General features: G+C 43.6%; 1 protein-coding gene across 7 annotated transcripts in view; it reads left to right on the top strand.

Moving 5' to 3' along the window:
* Positions 1 to 21923, top strand: part of CMSS1 (cms1 ribosomal small subunit homolog) — a 385528-nt gene that overhangs the window by 351695 nt on the left and 11910 nt on the right. For all 7 annotated transcript variants that reach the window (XM_050961262.1, XM_050961270.1, XM_050961295.1 and 4 more), the window contains exons 2-5: positions 825 to 931; positions 10384 to 10455; positions 13351 to 13480; positions 18785 to 18844. In XM_050961262.1, the coding sequence (XP_050817219.1) occupies positions 825 to 931; positions 10384 to 10455; positions 13351 to 13480; positions 18785 to 18844 (369 nt within the window). The remainder of the gene's footprint in view (positions 1 to 824; positions 932 to 10383; positions 10456 to 13350; positions 13481 to 18784; positions 18845 to 21923) is intronic.

The raw sequence follows: 21923 nt of genomic DNA, 5'->3' as shown, positions 1-21923 counted from the left end.
GACATTCCCTAACCATCACTACTGAGAGTCCCATGGCCTAAAATTCTACACACAGAATTGAATATGTATATCTTTATGGAATAGAACATGTCACCAAGTTTCACATTCTTGCTTTTATAAGTAATTAATACTAACAAAGCAGTCTGGACTTTCAGCCTGACTGTTTTCTTCTCAAAGTGCAAATCTTGTGTCTTGGGGGAGAGGGAGGGAGTAGCTGACTTCTTCCAAGAGAAATGCCAACAAATCTACCAAGAAAGGGATGTTTTCCCAGCAGTCCTGTGGTCTAAAAATTATTTTCTAGCAGTAGTATTGTTGCTGGCTTGTTGATCTTGCTGTGATTTATTAGGATTGGTCCACAACTGAACGTAGGGAATCTTGGGCCATGGATCAGGGTCATGCGTTTACTTGTCTTGAAATAAATCTGAGCAATGTAACTAAACTTATAGAACTGTAGTTAATAAACAGTGAATGAATATGTTTTTGGCATTTTGCTGAATGAGACTGAGATTTCTTGGAGAGGTTGTAAATTACTATTAATAATACTGCAGGTAGCAGGTTATTCACTGAATTCCACAAAGACAGGAAAACAGATTGTTTTATAGAGCAGAGGATTGAAAATATTAAGAGTGACTATGGAAGTAATCCTCAGTCACTTGTATTTTGGAACTATGTTACTTGCTGGTGAAGTTGTTTCTTGTAAATAAACTGGGCATGATGTTACAACAACCCCCTGCCCAACAGAAGCTATTATCACTATTGTTGTACATTTTTCTAACGGAAAGTTTAGAGGTGTGTTTAAAAAAAAACTGCATTTTTTTTCTCAGATCCTTCTGATGATGAAGAAATGGAAAAATCAACCAACACAAGTAAACCAGTACAGCCTGACTCAGACTCCGGGTCCAAACCTGCTACAGCAAAGAAAAGAAAACAGGTTGGTAAGATTTGTGACTATATTGATCCTAGAGATAATAATACATAATGAAATCAGGCTTTTCACCCTAAATAAATGGTGCATTTCTCCACTTACTGTCCTGATCTCTTGCTTAGTACTGCTGTGTTGCCTGCATTATTTGGAAACGATTAGGTTCCAATCTTAAGAGATTTCAGTCATAACTTTAGTCTCATTTTATATAGGTACAATAGGGCGCAGAGCCCATCTCTTTCTCCAGGCTTGAGTCAGGTGACTGTGCAGTGGTGAAGGGCTAAGTGATGTGCCAGTCTTTTAATGTTGACATTGCCTGAAGATTCTTATATTTTATTATTTAAATACTGTACAGCACCGAGAGAGACAACTAGAACCTTCCCTCATTGAAATGGCCCTTAGACTGGAGTGAGGAATGATTGGGTTCCAGATGATGGACATTGTTAGAGCCCAGTTTTGCAAAATGTAAAGCACCTTCAACTCCCACCGAAACCAGTAGGAACTGAGGACGCTCAGCACCTCGCCGGATGTGCTTAATAATAAACAATGCAGCAAGCTCACTGACTAAACTGGCAAGTAGGCAGCAAGAAGATTCATCCATAACACACTATGGAGTTTAAAAGGTCTCTTAGTATTGTTGCCTTCAAGGTATCATACACTGGAGTGACCTGGATGGATATAAGGGATTAGGAATGAGATAAGAATCTTTCTGCTTTAGGTCATCGATTTTCAATGTGGCCCAGGTCAGTAGTAGCTAGAAGTTCTAGCTGTATGATGGCTACCAGTAATATAGGTGAAATAAGCTTGTAGTATCATTCCAGCTTGTGATGGACAAGTGTCATAAACACCATTGGCATTTATTGCCACCATTTTTTATGGTCTCTGCAGAGTCACCAAGGACTGAATGGGCCATGGACAGTGAACTTTTGTCCACCTCCTGGTCACGATGGGGGCTCTGTGGCTGAGTAATGTGTGGGAGGCTTATGCTACCAGTGCCCATCCAGTGCCCATAAACAGAGGAGTTCAAGGCTGTTAGTACAGCAAATTTTGCCACCACCAACTACAGTTCAACATTTAAAATGAAAGAACAGTCATTGCAAAGAATAAGCTTCTGTACATGTAACACTGCCTCCTAGTGGAGGGAATTAGACTGCTTAACTGTAGCTTAGGACAAGGGTTCGTAACGGGGCCTGTGAACCCTTTTGGGGGGCCAGGGGCCCCTGAGGCTAAAACCCAGAGCCCAAGCCCTATCCTGCAGGGCTGAAGCCAGGACCACAGTTGAAGCCTTGATCCCTGGCGCCCCCCTCACCCCCCTGGGGCTGAAGCCAGGAGCAGCAGGGCTGAATCCCTGAGCCCTGGTGCTCCCCACGGGGCAGCAGCCCTGAGCAAATGGGCAGAGTTGGGAGGCACAGGGTTGTTGCCCTCCCCCTCAACTACGCTGCAAGAGCAGGGCAGTCCCAGGGCAGCTCCACTCACCCCTCTCCACCTCCTAAGGAGCGCTTAAAGATGATAAATTCATTGCGGAGAAACTAAATAGATTCTTTGCTTCAGTCTTCACGGCTGAGGATGTTAGGGAGATTCGCAAACCTGAGCCGGCTTTTGTAGGTGACAAATCTGAGGAACTGTCATAGACTGAAGTGTCACTAGAGGAAGTTTTGGAATTAATTGATAAACAACATTAACAAGTCACCGGGACCAGATGGCATTCACCCAAGAGTTCTGAAAGAACTCAAATGTGAAGTTGTGGAACTATTAACTAAGGTTTGTAACCTGTCCTTTAAATTGGATTCGGTACCCAATGACTGGAAGTTAGCTAATGTAACGCCAATATTTAAAAAGGGCTCTAAAGGTGATCCCGGCAATTACAGACCGGTAAGTCTAACGTCGGTACCGGGCAAATTAGTCGAAACAATAGTTAAGAATAAAATTGTCAGACACGTAGAAAAACATAAACTGTTGAGCGATAGTCAACATGGTTTCTGTAAAGGAAAATCGTGTCTTACTAATCTATTAGAGTTCTTTGAAGGGGTCAACAAACATGTGGACAAGGGGGATCCAGTGGACGTAGTGTACTTAGATTTCCAGAAAGGCTTTGACAAGGTCCCTCACCGAAGGGTCCTACGTAAATTAAGCTGTCATGGGATAAAAGGGAAGGTCCTTTCATGGATTGAGAACTGGTTAAAAGACAGGAACAAAGGGTAGGAATTAATGGTAAATTCTCAGAATGGAGAGGGGTAACTAGTGATGTTCCCCAAGGGTCATCCTAGGACCAATTCTATTCAATTTATTCATAAATGATCTGGAGATAGGGGTAAAAAGTGAGTTGGCAAAGTTTGCAGATGATACTAAACTACTCAAGATAGTTAAGACCAAGGCAGATTGTGAAGAACTTCAAAAAGATCTCACAAAACTAAGTGATTGGGCAACAAAATGGCAAATGAAATTGAATGTGGATAAATGTAAAGTAATGCACATTGGAAAAAATAATCTCAACTATACATACAATATGATGGGGGCTAATTTAGCTACAACGAGTCAGGAAAAAGATGTTGACGTCATCGTGGATAGTTCTCTGAAGATGTCCACGCAGTGCGCAGAGGCAGTCAAAAAAGCAAACAGGACGTTAGGAATCATTAAAAAGGGGATAGAGAATAAGACAGAGAATGTATTATTGCCCTTATATAAATCCATGGTACGCCCACATCTCGAATACTGTGTACAGATGTGATCTCCTCACCTTAAAAAAGATATTCTAGCACTAGAAAAGGTTCAGAAAAGGGCAACTAAAATGATTAGGGTTTTGGAGAGGGTCCCATATGAGAAAAGATTAGAGAGGCTAGGCCTCTTCAGCTTGGAAAAGAAGAGACTAAGAGGGGATATGATAGAAGTATATAAAATCATGAGTGATGTGGAGAAAGTGGATAAGGAAAAGTTATTTACTTATTCCCATAATACAAGAACTAGGGGTCACCAAATGAAATTAATAGGTAGCAGGTTTAAAACAAATAAATCGAAGTTCTTCACACAGCGCACAGTCAGCTTGTGTAACTCCTTACCTGAGGAGGTTGTGAAGGCTGGGGCTATAACAATGTTTAAAAGGGAACTGGATAAATTCATGGTGGCTAAGTCCATTAATGGCTATTAGCCAGGAAGGGTAAGGAATGGTGTCCCTAGCCTCTGTTCATCAGAGGATGGAGATGGATGGCAGGAGAGAGATCACTTGATCATTGCCTGTTAGGTTCACTCCCTCTGGGGCACCTGGCATTGGCCACTGTCGGTAGACAGATACTGGGCTAGATGGACCTTTGGTCTGACCCGGTACGGCCATTCTTATGTTCTTATGTTCCTCTCCCTGCCCCCCTGGCCAGTCGGAGGCAGGAAGCCGGAGCTGGGCATGGGCAGTGCAGGGCAGCTCTTGCTCTCGCTGGTGCCATGGAGCAGGCATCTACAGCATTCCCTCGTCTCCTGCTGCTGCAGGGGGTTGAAGCTCGCAGCCCCCTTTGTTCATGCAGCCGGTAGGAGCCGCCTAGGCAGGGGGACCCGGTTCCGTGATCAGCAGAGCCCTTGAGGAACAGGAACCGCAGGGGAGCTTTCTCAGCACATAGCCCCTAGCTACCTCCTCCCCACACCCTGAGCTACCCCCCACCTGCACACAGCCCTGAGCTACAGCCCCTAGCTACCTCCCTCTCTGCACCCTGAGCTACACCTCCCACCTGCACACAGCCCCAAGCTACACCCCCCCATCTGCACATAGCCCCAAGCTACACCCCCCCATCTGCACACAGCCCCTAGCCACCTCCTCCCTGCACCCTGAGCTACCCCCCACCTGCACACAGCCCCTAGCTTCCCCCTCTCTGCACCCCGAGCTACCCCCCCCCGGCTGCACACAGCCCCTAGCTAACCTTCTCCCCCACCCCCCTGCCTGCACACAGCCCCTGGCTACCCCTCTTCCTGCAACCTGAGCTACCCCCCCACCTGCACACAGTCCCTAGCTACCCCCCCTCTGCACCCCGAGCTAATCTCCAGGCCTGCACACAGCCTCTAATTACCCCCCTCTCTGCACACCCCCCCCTGCCCACACACAGCCCCTAGCTACCCCTCTTCCGGCCCCTTGAACTGTTTTCAAACTTTTTGAGCTGAGCCCCCCTACTTTTGAGTTATAATTTTTGGTTGCCCCCTCCCCCAACCCAGTTGCCCCCCTTCCCCAACTGATAGGTGGCCTGCTGAGGTGAGTCGAGGTGGAGGTGGCACTCCCTCCAGGGACCCTGCCGTGCAGAGTTGGCTTGAGCCCCGATGGCCCCTGTCCATCCAAAACAGAAGTCAAATTACACTCATGACTGAGCTCCCGCCCCGTCCCCCCCATCCCCTGCTGCACCCTGGAGTTTTTATAGCATGTTGTAGGGGGCCTCGGAAAGAAAAAGATTGAGAACCCCTGGCCCAGGACATGTGCTGCTAACAGAGATCTTTGTTTAGTTTAAGGAGTAGAAGCCTGGATTTTGGAGCAGGAGGGCTCTGAGTTTTAGCCCCACAACAGCTGTGATGCTCCATGTGGCAATGGTGTGCGGCATCATGAGGCCACAAATTCATTACAGTATCACACAGCTCTTTTCTTGCAAAAAGGTTTGCTAATCAATATTTTTACAGAGGTGCCTATAATTTTAATGTTTGTATTTCACTTGAATCCGGCATTTCTGGTGCATATTAAATTGCAGATTTAATCCACTTCACTCCTGTCTAATCCACAGTCCAGAAGCTATTTTGTTGTGGCCTTGGTGTATGGAAACTAGTCAGGAGAGAAATGAATGGAATTAACAACATATACATTTTCAGTCCACAGACAATTTTGATAGTTCAATTAATTCTTAGACTGCAGACCCACAATGAAAAGAACAATTTGTCTCCATTTTAAAGCAGTTGGTTGAAATGTTTATTTTGTCAGTAACTCCCAAATTCAGTGGATGGCCTAATTGGAATGTAAACTTTCACTCTCCCTCTCTCACAGACACAAGAATGTTTTCACTTTACATTTTGGTTTTTCAGTAACTTGGCGACATGCGAAGAGCTGTTGCATTAGAAACATAACACAGGAAACATTTTATGTTCTGTCTGTGATTAACAAACATGGAATTCATGGCAATTTATTTCATAAATCAAAGGCCTCAGCACAAATTTCCTGTTTTTCTGCATTTTTTAAACTTCCGTGTAAAAATAGCACAAAAATATGCAGAGTACATGGAGCTAGGTCAAAATCAGTGGGTAGTCTGCACAGTACAATTCAGAAGAAAAAATGCAAATAATTTTTTTTAAAGGCGATTTGCAAAAAGCTGCTGAATGATCAAGAGTAGGAGAAAACTTGCAGAAGGATCTGAAGCTCGGTCTAGATAAGATGCTTAAACTACTGAAGTTTCCAAACCATCAACAAAGGACACACACAAACTTACAACCATTCACTGTACAGTAATTAGATTTATCCAAACATCTCAGTTATTTGTGGTGTGGAGTTGTTGTGTTGGAATAACTTATACTTGTATTCCTGGGCTCATCAGCTCACCAAGCCTACACTGCTCCTCTACCAAAGGAGTCTTGTGCACCTAAGTGGAACAAAATAGTCAATGAGTCTAGGCTATTTTCAGTGGAAAATCATTAAAAATAATGGTTCTGTGCACATGTTACAGGGAAGACTAGCAATGGAGAGAGAAGCTATTGTCCATACTGTGACAGATATGGCCATTTCCTGCAATATCCTGGACAAACCTTACTGGATTAAGTTTACGTATCTTGGGAGTCATTGTATTAAAAATGCAAATGTTTATGTATTATTGTGGGATTGTATATACCATATATACTCATTCATAAGCCGAATTTTTTTTAGTAAAAAAGGGAAGCACCAGAGAAAGGGGTCGGCTTATGAACGAGTATAGAGAGGGAGAGGTGGGACGCAGTCGCTCCCCCCAACAGAGGGAGCAAGGAGAGGCAGCACAGCCAGAAGGGAAGAGGCAGGGCCAGAGTCTCTCTGCTTCTGGCCACGCTGCTCTCTCCCAGCCTCTGAAGCAGCTGCAGCTCTGGGACTGGCAGGCTTCAGCTGTGCTGCTCGGCCCCGTCCCCCAGAGCAGGCTGTGGCCACGCTGCCCAGCCCATCGGAGCAGCTCCAGCCAGGCCAGAGACATCCTCCTCTGGCCCTCCCCAGATAAGGTGGGAAGGGGTGGGATGGGGAGAGTGTGGGGGTCCTGGGCTAGGGGTGGGGTCATGTGGGGGGGTGGTCAGGGGTTACTCCCCTGACTCCCAGCTTCTCCCCCCCAAAAAAATTTCCCCACCAGTTGCTGTCCCGGCCCGTCAGGGTAAGCGGCTGACGCCCTGAGACACTTTGTTTACTTAGGTTTACCTCCGTGCCTGCGGACACTCGAGATAAACAAACCATCTTGGCCCACCAGTGGCTTATCCTCATGGTCCGGGAGCCAAAGTTTGTTGACCCCTGAATTATAGGGTCGGCTTATGAACGGGTTATAATTTTTTTCCATTTTTACTTATCCATCTTGGGGGGATCGGCTTATAAACAAACCGGCTTATGATCGAGTCTATACGGCACATCTCTAAAGAGGAGGCGTGACTTAATGTCAATGCTGGGAAATTGTTATGAGAGCTTCAAAGGGCTCTGAACAATGGGCCAAACAAGAATGAATTTTTAGTTGAGTGGGTTTTGTAGGAAATACTGCGGAGAAGGGGAATGCAAATTCCCACCTTCGGATACAACCTTTTGAAGCTACGTCCCAAGGAGAAACTCCTCGTCTGCTGATTAACTGTTCCCATGGTCCCAATATGAAAGGTCCAAAGTGTATAATGGAGTGACTCACAGATTCATGGGTGTTCTTGTTCTGAGCTAAAGGTGTTATGAACCTGTTACTACAGGAAAACTTGTGTGTTTTTGAAGGACTGACTCCTACCAGAACCCTTCTGGAGTTAGGGCAATCCATAGGCACCGACTTCCCCACTGCCTAGTGGGTGCTCGCTCCTCCTCCCCCCGGCTCTGCTCCATCCCAACTCTTCCCGCCCCTAAACCACCCTTGCCCCACCCCCATTTCACCCCTTCCCCAAAGTCCCCACCCCATCCCGCTTTTCCCCACTACACCATGCCTCTTTCCTGTCCCCATTCCACCCTCTTCCCCCAAGTCCCTGCCCCTGTCCTTCCTCTTCTCGGCCTCCTCCCCTGAGCACACTGCATCCCCGCTCCTCCCGCTCCTTCCCGGAAAGTCCTAAGTGCCGCCAAACAGCGATTAGGTGACAGGGGGGTGGAAAGCACTGGGAGGGAGGAGTAAGAGTGGGGACACGGCGCGCTCGGGGGGGAGAAGGAAGCGAGGAGGGGGGAGCTTGGCTGCCGATGTGTGCGGAGCACCTGCTTATTTTTCCCCAAGGGTGCTCTAGCCCCGGAGCACCCATGGAGTCGGCACCTATGGGGTGATCTCTGGTAAGCTTATTAGCATGTGTGTAGGTTCTTTTATTGTTTTAATATGTTTTTTCTCTAATGTTTTCAATAAGACTAGCTTAAGAATAAATGTGCTTGCTCATGAAGAGCTTTGTGGTATCTTCTACCTGTGGGCAATTACGCTCCTCTAAGGAGAAGGCAAAGCAGGCTGCTTAGTCAGTCTGACTTGCTGGAGAATTCACAGTGTGGGCAAGGAACTGTGCAGCCTGGAAAACCCCCAGTCAGAAGGGAGAGAGACTGGAACTGAGAAGCTGGGAGCCTAAAATTGGTGCTCTTGCTTCATCACAAGGGGAAAATACAGGTGCACTTACCCTGAGCTATGACACATACATCTTGAGGGAGGAGAGAAAAACAAGAAACTTATCAAACTGGTTTGGGCCAGCAAGGTAGAATCAGTCTTGTGGGTGGGGTGTATATGAGAGTCTGGATAAGAAGAGAAAAACTTACACAGGGAGGTGAGTTGCCTGGGCATTATATTTGTACAGAATCTAGCACAATGGTCCCCTGATCCTGGAGGTGCTACCACAATAGAAGTAACTTATAGCAATAACTGTTTGCAGTGTTGTTGTAGCCCAGTTGGTCCCAGGATATGAGAGAGATGAAGTAGGTGATGTAATAGCTGTTATTGGACCAACTTCTGTTGGTGGAAGTTACAAGCTTTTGAGATACACAGAGCTTCCACCAACAGAACTTGTTCCAATAAAAGATATTATCTCACCTACCTTGTCTCTCTTACAACAGTGATAACAGCACAGACAATGGATCCAAAACTTTGTGACCTGCTGGATTGAGATGAAAGAGGTGGGGAATGGACGAGACAGAGATTTCCATTTGCTGGCTCCATTTATAATCTCAGTCAGAGTTAGGAAAATGGTTTGACTTTAATTTAGTAGTTTAAAACATGCTGCCCATGCAGGGAGGGATAGCTCAGTGCTTTGAGCATTAGCCTGCTAAACCCAGGGTTGAGTTCAATCCTTGAGGATGCCATTTAGGGATCTGGGGATTAGCCCTGCTTTGAGCAGGGGGTTGGACTAGATGACCTCCTGAGGTCCCTTCCAACCCTGATATTCTATGAAATGAGAGTCATACTCATGGTGGCAGGTTTTAGGGGCTGTTAGGACTAAGCCCCATTAATAATACCCAGCTAGCAGGTACACCTGCAGTTCTCAAACTGTTGTATATGTACCACTAATGGTACATGAGCTGTCCCTATATTTAATTTTCCTGTGACCTCTGGACATGATCTCTCTAGTTTGCCACCTTTACAAACTGAATGCTCATATACTGATCATCCTAAATACATACAAGTGGGGAGAAATGAACCAAAGAGACATTTCATGGACTAAAAAGCCAGTCTTCATGGTATTAAATGAAGAACAGCATAGAACAAAATTTGAAAACATCTCTTGAAAGATGTTACATTATAAACATAAAAGAAAGGAAATCAGAAATACAGAAGAATCATTATTTCCAGTTATTCTCTCCTATCTGTATGATATAGGTCACCAGCTGGTTGGTTAGGTTGTACCCAATTATTACAAAGGCCTGTTTGGCAAAGTTAGAATGAGTTCTTTTTGCGGATACAGACTAACACGGCTGCTACTCTGAAACCTGTTAGAATGATTATCTCACACAATAATAGAGATTCGCTTTTTCCTTTTGATTTTTTGTTGTTGTATTAAACATGCTGTATATTGGATGATAAAGATGTGCCTATGACTCGTATGTTTCAGGTTTCTGTACTTTTTTTCTGTTCTCTGTTACACCAGTGTGAATATGAAGTAGTTCCAGAAGTTACTTCAGATTTACACAGCTGTAACAGAGCAGAGTTTTACCCCAGACCTGTACATATTATTTTTTTCCTCTATCAGTATCTGAATCTTTGTACCTAACTTCTTCCCCCATACCATCATGTTCTGTGGTGTTTTGGGGTAATAATATCTCTCATGATGAATCTCTTTTTACAACATATGCTTTGCAGCCTGCAGAATGTTTTCTAACTCGTCCTGAGGAAAAAGAAGAACACACTGTGAAGGTGAAAAGGAGAAGGAAGGTATTGGAAACTCCCCCTCCACCCTCTGCCCAACTAAAAGTTCAACACAAATGGTTTTTGGGGCTGGATGGGTGCAGTTGCTTTTTAAGACTTGTCAGCTTCAGGATAGCACAATGCCAGTGGTGTCCTTTAAAGGGTTTTAGAAGCTTGTTTCCCTTGGTGTAGTGTACTGGGACCATAACATTGCAGCCAGTTTTATGAAGAAGAGTAAATCAACTCTGTCTTAGAAGAGAAACCTTTCTCAACTCCAGTCAAGTACCTGCTTCATACCTATGTACCCAACTGCAACCTGGTGTCCAAAGCTGACTAGAAGAGCTTAATGCAGGGATTGAAAGAGTATTAGGGGGAGATAGAATCACCCCATCCCATCCTTTCAGCCAGGCCACAACAGTTACTGCATTTCATGGGCAGTAGTGATTTGGTCTCTTTTCTACCCACAGTTTAGCTACTGGGGTCCTTGTTCTGTATTGATCTTCTAACCATGACAATGCCTGCCCCCAGAGGCACCCTTCACAGTCCTGGTGGAGATTATATTGCACAAAGTGTGTTGTCTTTCTGAACAGACAAAAATGCTTAGCTGTCTCACAGAGCAGGTACACAGGGTTTTAATTTCATGTTAGATCTTGTACACACCCCAGTGGATGGGAGGATTTTGCCTTAGATGCAGGTCTGGCGTTAATAACCATCTCACTTTCTTTGCAGCCAAAACAGATGCATCCCATGATGAAAATGGGTGACTAAACCTAAAATAAACCTCCAGTTTTCATGCAAACAGTAGAGGCTTAGTTAGATCTTTTTTTTCCAGTGGTAATATGCCATTAAGTCTGTGCACATAACCTGTCAAGTAATCATCATGAAGAATTTATTATACTGTACTACCATATAGGTCCCAAACTAATTACTCTCTTTTATAAATAAATAAATAAAATAAAATAAAATAAAACCCTTTGCTCCTTAAGCATCTGGAATGAATTGGAAGAAAAATAATAAAACTTCCTATGTGAAGAACATTTTCCCATAGCTCTCCTTGAAGAAAAAGAGTATGATCAGGTGTCCTTGCACTGACTGTTATGGAATTTCTCATTAACATCAGCATCTTCCTCAAGAGAACCATAATTTTCCAGAAGGAATTGAGTGAGTCAGTGAATGATGCAATGAGCCAGTGAAACGGCAATTATCTTGTGATACTAAGCAGAATGAGTCTTGTTGATCTTGGGTTATTATCTGTTAGATAATTACTCTCTATAAAACATCTCCAAAAAGTGGCCCAGCTTGCAGTCATTACACAGCAGGAAAATTTGACTGAATCAGGATGGAACTTGTTACTGCTGTTCACTGAGTGAAATAGACACTGTACGGGCGTGTGCCAAAGTCCACTGCAAATGCTCCCAGTGCTTTCAAAAGGTTCTGGTTCAGGGCCTAAATGTTTTGGGACTGGGCAAAAAATTTTCAAGACCTTTCATAGGGCCAGGTTATGATCTCGTTAGTCCCATTGGTGAGCAGTTAGCTGGGATCGCTTAAGCAAGTAACATGTCACTAACAGGAAAAAGGAGTTCACAGTCTGGCTTTTAGGATTGTCCATATTTTAATACCCTCTGTCATGCTAAGCTGCCTTCTCCGCTTGAAAAGCTCTTGTTTTTAAAAGAAGTAAGGTCATTTAAATAAAGAGGGACCCATATTCTCTTCCCTTGTCATTCATTTAATCAATTTAGAAAGTCAAATTATGACTTAAAAGCATGGCAAAACTCTGACTCATTTCAGTGGGATTAAGATCAAGCCCTAAATGAGGGCTTCATTTATAAAATACCATTTTCATGATTGCTGGTTAAAGGTAGGCTGCTCAGAATTTTTTTAAAAAAGTTTGTCACTCTCCTTTATGATGTATGAAAATGGTCTCAAAGTGACTATGTATAATATTGCTTTTGAAATGTCAACTGCTGACATTCCTTATGCTGTACAATCCAGCATCCCTACTCCTGTCTCCCAGTTGGAGATTGAAAACTGTACCTCAGGTTTCAGTCTCCTGAGATATCACCATCCAAGTCCTAGAAAGATCTTGCCAAAATCCTCCAACAAACAGATGGAAATGAGGACCTGGTATTCTTGATGTGGTTGCCAACCCTACAGGATTGGCCCAGAGTCTCCAGGAATTAAAGATTAATTTTTAATTAAAGATTATGTCTTGTGATGAAATTCCAGAAATACACCCAACCAAAATTGGCAACCCTAATTCTTGATATTTTTAGAGCAGTATTGTCAACCCCAATCATTCAAAAATCATGAACTAGCCCCCCCCAGAATCATGATCAGTTTAAAAAGCAGTAACATTTCAAACAAATCTTGGGGTTTTTTTTTCTTTGCCTGTTGATTTTTGAGCTGCTGGGGTATTCTCTAGTCATGTTTCCAAACTGTTCTATTCAATCAAGAAGGCTGCAAGCTTACCTTTTTAAATTTAAACAAGAGCTGAGATTCTTCAGTAATCTCTTGACTCCTGTAGCTAGAACCTTAAGAAAAACACCCATTACTGTAATATTTGTAATACATTCGAGAGACTTGGCAACACTGCTAAAGTTATAAATTAAAAAAACTATCACCCAACTCCTCCCCCAACACAACCTTTGAGAAAATGCCAGTATTGCAGTAGAGTGCATAACAGAGGTACACAGTAAAGATGTTTTACTTCACAGTGCATCTTCACAGGCTGCGGACCCAGTTCTGAAATTTTCACTCCCAGTGAAGCAATTGGAGTTTTGCCCACTTTTAAGGACTTTAGGACTGAGTTTCACCTGAATAAGATTATGAAGCAACATACTCTTACAGATTGTCATTGGATTGTCAAATAGCAAACACCATATTGAAAATGCCTTACATCTCCTTTTTTACTTTTGTTTGTAGAAGAAAATGTCTGATATTCTTGCAGAATCATCTCCAAAACCAGGTGTCCCTGAAGACCTACAAAAGCTACTTAATCAACACTTTGATACTAAACGTTCAGTGATTGAACTAGAAGAGTTAAAACTGCCAGGTAAAATGTGATGTATCAAAGAGATGTCTTGTGCATTTCCTTCTGCATGGGGGATGGGGATTCATCTGTTTTAGGAACTAAAAGATTTCTTAATCCAGATCTCCTGAGTTTTATGGGGTTTTATGAGAATTTTTTCTTGTAGTGTATTGCTGTGCTGTTTGAGTTGTGAATTCTTTTGAAATAAGTAAGTGGGTTTGTTTTCTGAATGGTGCAGTTAAGGAAACGAAAGGAAGCATTGTTTCAACGTATCCAGTCATTGCAGAACATTAATTTCAGGAAGTTTCTTTTTTGATAGAAGTGTGGGGATTTCTAAGTAATGGTTTCCAAGTTACTGAGAGCCAGGAAAATTGGTCTTATTCCTGTGGTTAGTGTAGCTGTACTCAGACATTTAAGATAAGGCTTCACCTGAGCTGAAATGAATTCTAAAGAAGGAAGAATAGTCAGACACCATTCTGAATTAGTTATAGAATGCTGTCTACACTGCTCTTGTCACCTGTTGGCTTTTTGGTGAGCTATATGAAATGAGCTGGCAGTTTTAGTCCAGACCTAGTGGATGGATTTTGTACCAAAACTAGCTGCTTGTTGGCAATCTGACTGTAGAGAGACTGGTGAGCCCAGAGATAAAATGAGCAGGGCATGGAGACTGAACTCCCATCTCACCCCATTAAAGGTTTGAGAGGAAGAGGAAACTGCACTGCTGTGCATTCTGTTCTACGAATAAAGTGGAATTAGTTTTCCAGTGCTGTCAGTGTGAAGGGGAAAAGGGGGGGGTTATAATAAAAATCCACTTTCCCATGCTATCAAAGTGGAGGGAGAGGGGGCTTATAATAAAAATCATTACAATTTTATTTTTGGTTTAGACAGAGAGGCCTTTCCCCCCCGTAGCTTACCTTAACCCCTAAAAACTTTATCCTAAAAAATTTAGTGATTCCTTATTTTGAGCCCAAGTTGTAGCATTAATTCTTCTTGTTGGGTTATATAAGAAGATACTCTGAGCTCCTATTTATTGATATTGTATACTTAGAGTCAAAAGGGCCCCAGCAACAAGTCTGTTGGCTCTTGTTTTATCTCATTGATACTCACTGAACTCCTTGTGCCCTGAGCCCCCACTACGATCCTTTCAGTCAAGCTGCACTCTCTGTTTTTGACTGTTCAAAGCTTGTCTTTCTAGATGACTGCACTCTCTTCCCAGCTTCATGCAGACACGTGATCCTAGACTGACCCTCCTTTCTTTCTCTAGGGCTTGCTTAGCTTTCTTCTTGAATCAAGGGAGAGTTTTGCCATCCTGCCGTGTTGCATCCTAAAAACCAGAGAAGTCTCTTCCATTCTCTGTATTGCTGTGAAGCACTTACATTTTATACTTCTGAACCCATAAGGTTTTGTGCAAATAACAATTTTCTGTTGCTTTCCTATTAAGAAAGGCCTTTAGGCTAGTGAAGAGACCCATTTCCATATGGATTGGGTGTTGGGTTTTTTTTTTCTTTCTTTTCTTGAAGGGGGAATTGGAAGCTTACAAAGCCGAAGGGATTGGTAGCTTCTGTAGCTGTCAAGTCATTCATATCAACTCACTGGGCAGAACAGAGGGCAACGACTTGAAGTTGTTTAGTCGTGTTAGCAAAATACTAAACATAGATGTTCAGGTTTAAGCCAACTTGGTTTCTGGCTGCTGCAAGCTGTAGTTACATGGTTTTAATCCTTTCTGGGTTTTTTAAGGTAATGTTAATGTCCCAGTTCTGCAGGTTTGGTGAATATAGTCATTGACCCACGACATGTATTTAGTTTCCTTTTGAAATTGGAAAATTAAGAACTCTGTCCTTCAACATCTTGCTCTGAATTATTCAACATTATTTAATCATTAATATGAGTTACTGTATTCAGACTGGCTAGGCTCTCATTAGCACAAATAATGGCAAAGATTGATTACACAACTACCCTGAAGGACTGAAAATGGGCAGCACCAAAAATAGACATTTAGGGCTGTGAAATTACTCCTTGTAAAGTCTTTTCTACGCTGCCCTTTGGACTCATTTAGTATTGATAGCTTCACCTTTGGAATTAAAACTGCAGTTGAAACCTTAGTGTTTTCTCCTACAGTGCTGGGGAGGCGCATCTTGTAAATAAAAAAAGAAAATGTATAAATCAAAGACTGATCCTGCAAGATATTGAGTACCCTCACCTCCTCTTAGACACAGCCCCTAAGTAAACAGTTAGGAAGTGATTTTAATACCAGGGGTCAGATTCTGAATTCTGGTGGTATAATCCTAAAACTGCAGCAATAGAAAATCCACCACATGGAGGGTGCAATGATGGAAAGCAGCTTCCTTCAGCAAATTTAGCTGGCAGGGCTTCCGCTGTGCTCCAGCTATAAATTAAGTCTGCCTTCACATCCACCCTGTCAGAAATGGCGAAGTGAGGTTGGCAGCAATAACATAGCCTCTGCTTTGTTTGAATCTGAGTGCTTCTCCCCTCGGGTGCCTGGTGATCAGTTGACAAGAGATAGCTGCTGGGGTTAATTTGGTCCAAAACACGCTAGTGGATAGACTGAGGTGTTAAGTCGTGGGAGCCCTGGGCGCGTGGGACCCTCACAACGTGCCGGTACTGAGAGCGTGTGGAGTTGGTCGACGCTACGCCCGGCTCATGAGACAGGTCATGGTGTCCGACACCATCAGGTGGTCCGGAGACATCTATATGGAACACATCACAGGACACCGTCAATACCAGGTTGAGTAATTGAGACCGCTGACCAGGGAAATAACCCACCTCCTTCCCTGACGAACCAAGGGACTCACCCCACCCATGGACTTATTCACTACACTGATACTGACTTGGACTCTTAATACATTCCATGGGTAGCGTACCAGAGCCCACTTATCCACTGACGCTTTAAAAACTCCCGCACCCCAATCTGGGTCTGTGCTGGTTATGCGATATGTATGTATATCGTGATCCTTGTAACCAATACCTGTAATCCCTCATAACTCAAGCCTGGTCCCAGGTGTACAGTACCTTCCCTCTTAACTTGTGTATGTTTAATCTTAAACATTAACTTTAATAAAAATTTTAAATCTGTTCTGTTCAATGTTTGAACAAGTAACATGCTGATAATTACATGTGCATCCACAATCAAAATGCTTTCTCATGATCACTTAATACTAATTATTTAAAACTAGGGGAGAGAAACAGTAGGAAAGCTGTTAAACTGGCGAGTGAAGCTCTGGTCTGTGATTCAGCGCAAGTTGTTCTGTATCTGCCACTTTGAAATACCTCAGGCTAGAATTTTATGCCATCCTACTTTAAACCAAACTCTTAGAGGGGCACCACAGTTACAGTATCAGAAACAAACTGCCCATCCTTTTGTGTACTCTCATTGAGGTTTTCAGATTGACACCAAATTGCCTTTAACTAACACATAAGGTGTTTTACAACAAGTGATCAGAGAGATTTTTTAATCCAATAGTTTTATCATTGTCAGAATAAAAAAATATTTAATCTGCATGATTACGGACACATTACCAAACATACCCCTCCTAAAGATATGCTTCCTGGAGTGCCAGGTTTCATGCAGCATAATGATGGTGCAGTAGAGTGGATCTGGAAGTCTGTGTTAAAACTCCGAGTTTGTGCGTTCTCACAAAAAGGAGGAGACCCATGGTCATTGACAGCTATTAGTTTAACTGAATGAGGATTAGCGGCTGGGTAAAATTTGGCAGATTTATATCTGAGATGGAGAGAGTGTCATCGAGAGAGTCTCCTAGTGAGGATGGGGAATTAAAGTGCATGTCAATACTGTAACTCCTCACTTAACATGGTAGTTATGTTCCTGAAAAATGCAACTTTATGTGAAACGATGTTAAGTGAATCTAATTTCCCCATAAGAATTAATATAAACGGGGGGGTTAAGTTCCAGGGAAATTTTTTTCACCAGACAAAAAACTATATATTATATAGATATACACACAGTATACATTTTAAACAAACAATTTAATACTGTTCACAGCTATGATTATTGTGAAGCTTGGTTGAGGTGGTGAAGTTAGAGGGTGGAAGAGAGAGAGATATTTCCCAGGGAATGCCTTGCTGCTAAATGATGAACTAGCACTCGGCTGAGCCCTCAAGGGTTAACACGTTAATGTAGCCTCTCACACAAGGCAGCATGAATACGAGGGAGGGGAGACAGCATAGCAGACAGCGACAGACACATACCTTGTGTGTGTGTGGGAGAGAGAGAGAGATGCACACTGCCCCTTTAAGTAAGCTGCTGCCCCAAGCTCTCTCTGTCTCTCTCCGTCAGTGTCCCCTCCCTGCTCTATATGGAGAAGGGGTAAGTGGGGTGCAGGAGCAGGAGGGAGGGAAACACCTTGACATTAGCCCCCTCCTTCCCGCCCTGCACAGCAAGCAGGAGTCTCTGGGAGCAGCTCCAAGGTAGAGAGCAGGAGCAGCACATGGCAGTGGGGGGAGGGACTGCTGATTGCTAGCCTCCTGGGCGGCTACACACAGGGAATTTAGGGAACCAGGGAGCTGATGGGGGGCTGCCAGTCCACCCTGGTTACAAGCCCCCACCAGCTAGCTGCAACAGGCTGCTGTTTCTGCAAGCAATGGACAAAGCAGGTGGCTGCCAAACAACATTGGAAGGGAGCATTGCGCATCTTTAAACGAGCATGTTCCCTAATTGATTAGCAACGAAACAACGTTAACCGGAACAACTTTAAGTGAGGAGTTACTGTATTTATATAACTGTGATTGAGCATAATTTACAGAGTTGTGCAATGTGAAAGTCCAGAGAGAAAAGTAACTCCATTGATAAGAGGATGACCCACATCTTACTTTTATTCTATCCCATCCTGATTGTTTTAGTGACTCCTGAATGTAGGATTTGCTGTGTTAGATTGGACCACTGGTCCAGCCAGTCATAATGGTTCTGGCTGTGGCTTCTGATTGATGCCACAAAGGCATGTGGAAAGCCTCCATTATCTATGTGGTCAGTTGTGTAATGCTATATTTACCGGGGGTGAGGAGAGAAAAACATTCAGATAATTGAGGAGGGAATTAAAATTGTGTTGATAGATTTTACCATGATTTGGTTAACCAGTTCACAAACTCATTGCTGTTGCGTAGTGGGGACCACGAAACTCTGCCTTTCCAAAGGGCAATCCACATAGTTTTCAAAAAATAAGCATTACTAGTAGATTTAATCCAAGAAGGATTTAATAGATATACCTTGTGCTGTACTGTAAACTTATGAATCTACTCAATTGTTCTGTTGCAAATCTGTCAACAAAAACATTTTGTCTCTTATGGTTTCAGATTCCTGTTTCCTGCCATCCAATGACCTCACCCACAGTTTTTCTTCATACCTGAAGGAAAGTGAGTAAAATATTGGTCGCAAAGAGAGTGAAGTTTGTTTATAAAAAAAATTTTAGTGCAGTATTCAAGAGAAAATAGAATCCTCATGCTACACACAAGATAGTATGCATATCTGCCCATTTAAGAACATAAGAATGGCCATACTGGGACAGACCAAAGGTCCCTCTAGCCTAGTATTTTGTCTTCCAACAGTGGACAATACCAGGTGCTCTGGAGAGAATGAACAGAACAGATAATCATCAAGTGATCCATCCTCTGTCGCCCATTCCCAGCTTCTGGCAAACAGAGGCTAGGGAAACCATCCCTGCCCATCCTGGCTAATAGCCATTGATGTACCTATCCTCTGTGAATTTATCTAGTTCTTTTTTTGAACCCTGTTATAATCTTGGCCTTCACAACATCCTCTGGCCTGGAGTTCCAGAGGTTGACTGCATTGTGTGAAAAAATACTTCCTTTTGTTTGTTTTAAACCTGCTGCCTATTAATTTCATTGGGCAAGACCAGTGATGAGCTGCCAAAATATTAACAACTGGTTCCCTCCTGCTCACCCCATGAGGGGGTCATGCCCCCCCCCTCGGGACTCCTGCACCATCCAACCCCCCACGTTCCTTGACAGCACCCCCCCGGACCACTGCCCCATCCACCCCCCTTCCCTGTCCCCTGACTGCCTCCTGCCACCCCATCCAACCCCTGCACCTTCCTGATTGTCCCCCCCGGGACCCTTGCCCCCATTCAATCCTCCTGTTCCCTGCCTTCTGACCACCCCAACACTAATCCACCTCCCCAACTCCCCTGCCCTCTATCCAACACCCCCTCCATGGTCCCTGACCCCTTACCGCACTGCCTGGAGATGAGGGCCAGGCCGGGGCCAGGCTGGGCCGCTCAGCTGGGGTTGGGACTGGAGCCGGGGTGCTCCACCAGGGCCGGAGTCGGGGCACTCAGCTGGCCAGAGCTGAGCTGGAGCCGCGCCGCCCGGGGATGGGGTCGGGGGCCAGGCTGGAGTCGTGCGGCGTCTGGAGCCCTCCTTGCACCCCCGCCTCCCCTGCCCCAGCTCACCTGTGGGAAGCCGCTGCTTCCTCCTCAGCTCTCCCAGGCTTCCTGCGTGAACAGCTGATTCATGGGAAACCGGGGAGGGGGAGGAGAAGCCTCAGAAGCGTTCAGGGGAGGAGGCAGAGGCGGAGTGAGGTGAGCTGGGGCTGGGGGAAGGGCAGGGAGCTGCTGGGGCTTTTGTTAAATTTAAAAGCCCTTTTCGAACCAGTTGTCCCTCGTGGGACAACCGGTTCTAAAAGGGCTTCTAAATTTAACAACCGGTTCCTGCAAACAGGTGGGAACTGGCTCCAGCTTACCACTGGGTGAGACCCCTAGTTCTTGTGTAATTAGAAGTAGTAAATAACACTTTCTTATTTACTTTCTCCACACCAATCATGATTTTATAGACCTCAATCATATCCCCCCTTAGTCGTCTCTTTTCCAAGCTGAAAAGTCCCAGTCTTATTAATCTCTTCACATAGGGCAGCTTTTCCATACCCCTAATAATTTTTGTTGCCCTTTTTAAAACGTTTTTCCAAGTCCAATATATATTTTTTGAGGTAGGGCAACCACATCTGCATGCAGTATTCAAGATGTGGCCGTACCATGTATTTATATAGAGGCAATATGATATTTTCTATCCTGTTTTCTATCCCTTTCTTAATGGTTCCCAACATTCTGTTCACTTTTTTGACTGCTGCTGCACATTTGAGTGGATGTTTTCAGAGAACTATCTGTCATTTTATACATATAGTTGGGATTATGCTTTCCAATGTGCATTACTTTGCATTTATCAACACTGAATTTCATCTGCCATTTTGTTGTCCAGTCACTCAGTTTTCAGAGATCCTTTTGTAGTCTTCCACAGTCTGCCTGGGACTTAACTATCTTGAGTTTTGTATCATCTGCAAATTTGCCACCTCACTGTTTATCCTTTTCTAGATCATTTATGAATATATTGAATAGACTGGGCCCAGTACAGACCCCTCTATTTACCTCTCTCCATTCTGAAAATTGACCATTTATTCCTACTCTGTTTCCTATATTTTAACCAGTTACTAATCCATGAGAGAACCTTCCCTCTTATCCCATGACTGCTTACTTTGCTTAAGAGCCTTTGGTGAAGGACCTTGTCAAAGGCTTTCTGAAAATCTAAATACATTATATCCACTGGATCTCCCTTGTCCACATGCTTGTTGACCCCCTCAAAGAATTCTAGTAGATTGGTGAGGCATGATTTCCCATTACAAAAATCATGTTGACTCTTCCCCAACAAATTATGTTCATCTATATGTCTGACAATTTTGTTCTTTACTATAGTTTCAACCAGTTTGCCCCGTACTGAAATCAGGCTTACGGGCCTTTAATTTTGAGGATCACCTCTGGAGCCCTTTCTTAAAAATTGGCGTCACATTAACTATCCTCCAGTCATTTGGTACAGAAGCTGATCTAAATGATAGGTTACGGACGACAGTTTGTAGTTCTGTAATTTCACTTTTGAGTGCTTTCAGAACTCTTGGGTGAATACCATCCTGGTCTTGGTGATTTATTACTGTTTAGTTTACCAGTTTGTTCCAAAACCTCCTCTAATGGTGCCTCAATCTGGATCAGTTCCTCAGATTTATCACCTAAAAAGAATGGCTCAGGTTGGGGAATCTCCATCACATCCTCAGCCGTGAAGACCTATGAAAAGAATTCATTTAGTTTCTCCGCAATGGTCTTATCGTCCTTGACTGCTCCTTTAGCATCTTGAGTGTCCAGTGACCCCACTGGTTGGTTAGCAGACTTCCTGCTTCTGATGTACTTAAAAACATTTTGCTATCGCTTTTTGAGTCTTTGGCTAGCTGTTCTTCAAATTCTTCTATGGCCTTCCTAATTATGTTTTTGCACTTCATTAGCCAGATTTTGTGCTCCTTTCTATTTTCCTCATTAGGATTTAGCTTCCACTTTTTAAAGGATTAAAATTAATCTTGACCTTGAAATATTCATAAATTCAGTTATATTACATCTTTTATGTTTCTGCATGTGTGTATTCTGCAAGATTATTATTT

The sequence above is a fragment of the Gopherus flavomarginatus genome, chromosome 1 (genome assembly GCF_025201925.1).
Source record: "Gopherus flavomarginatus isolate rGopFla2 chromosome 1, rGopFla2.mat.asm, whole genome shotgun sequence".
Lineage (NCBI taxonomy): Eukaryota > Metazoa > Chordata > Testudines > Testudinidae > Gopherus > Gopherus flavomarginatus.
This window is presented reverse-complemented; position numbering and strand designations above follow the sequence as displayed.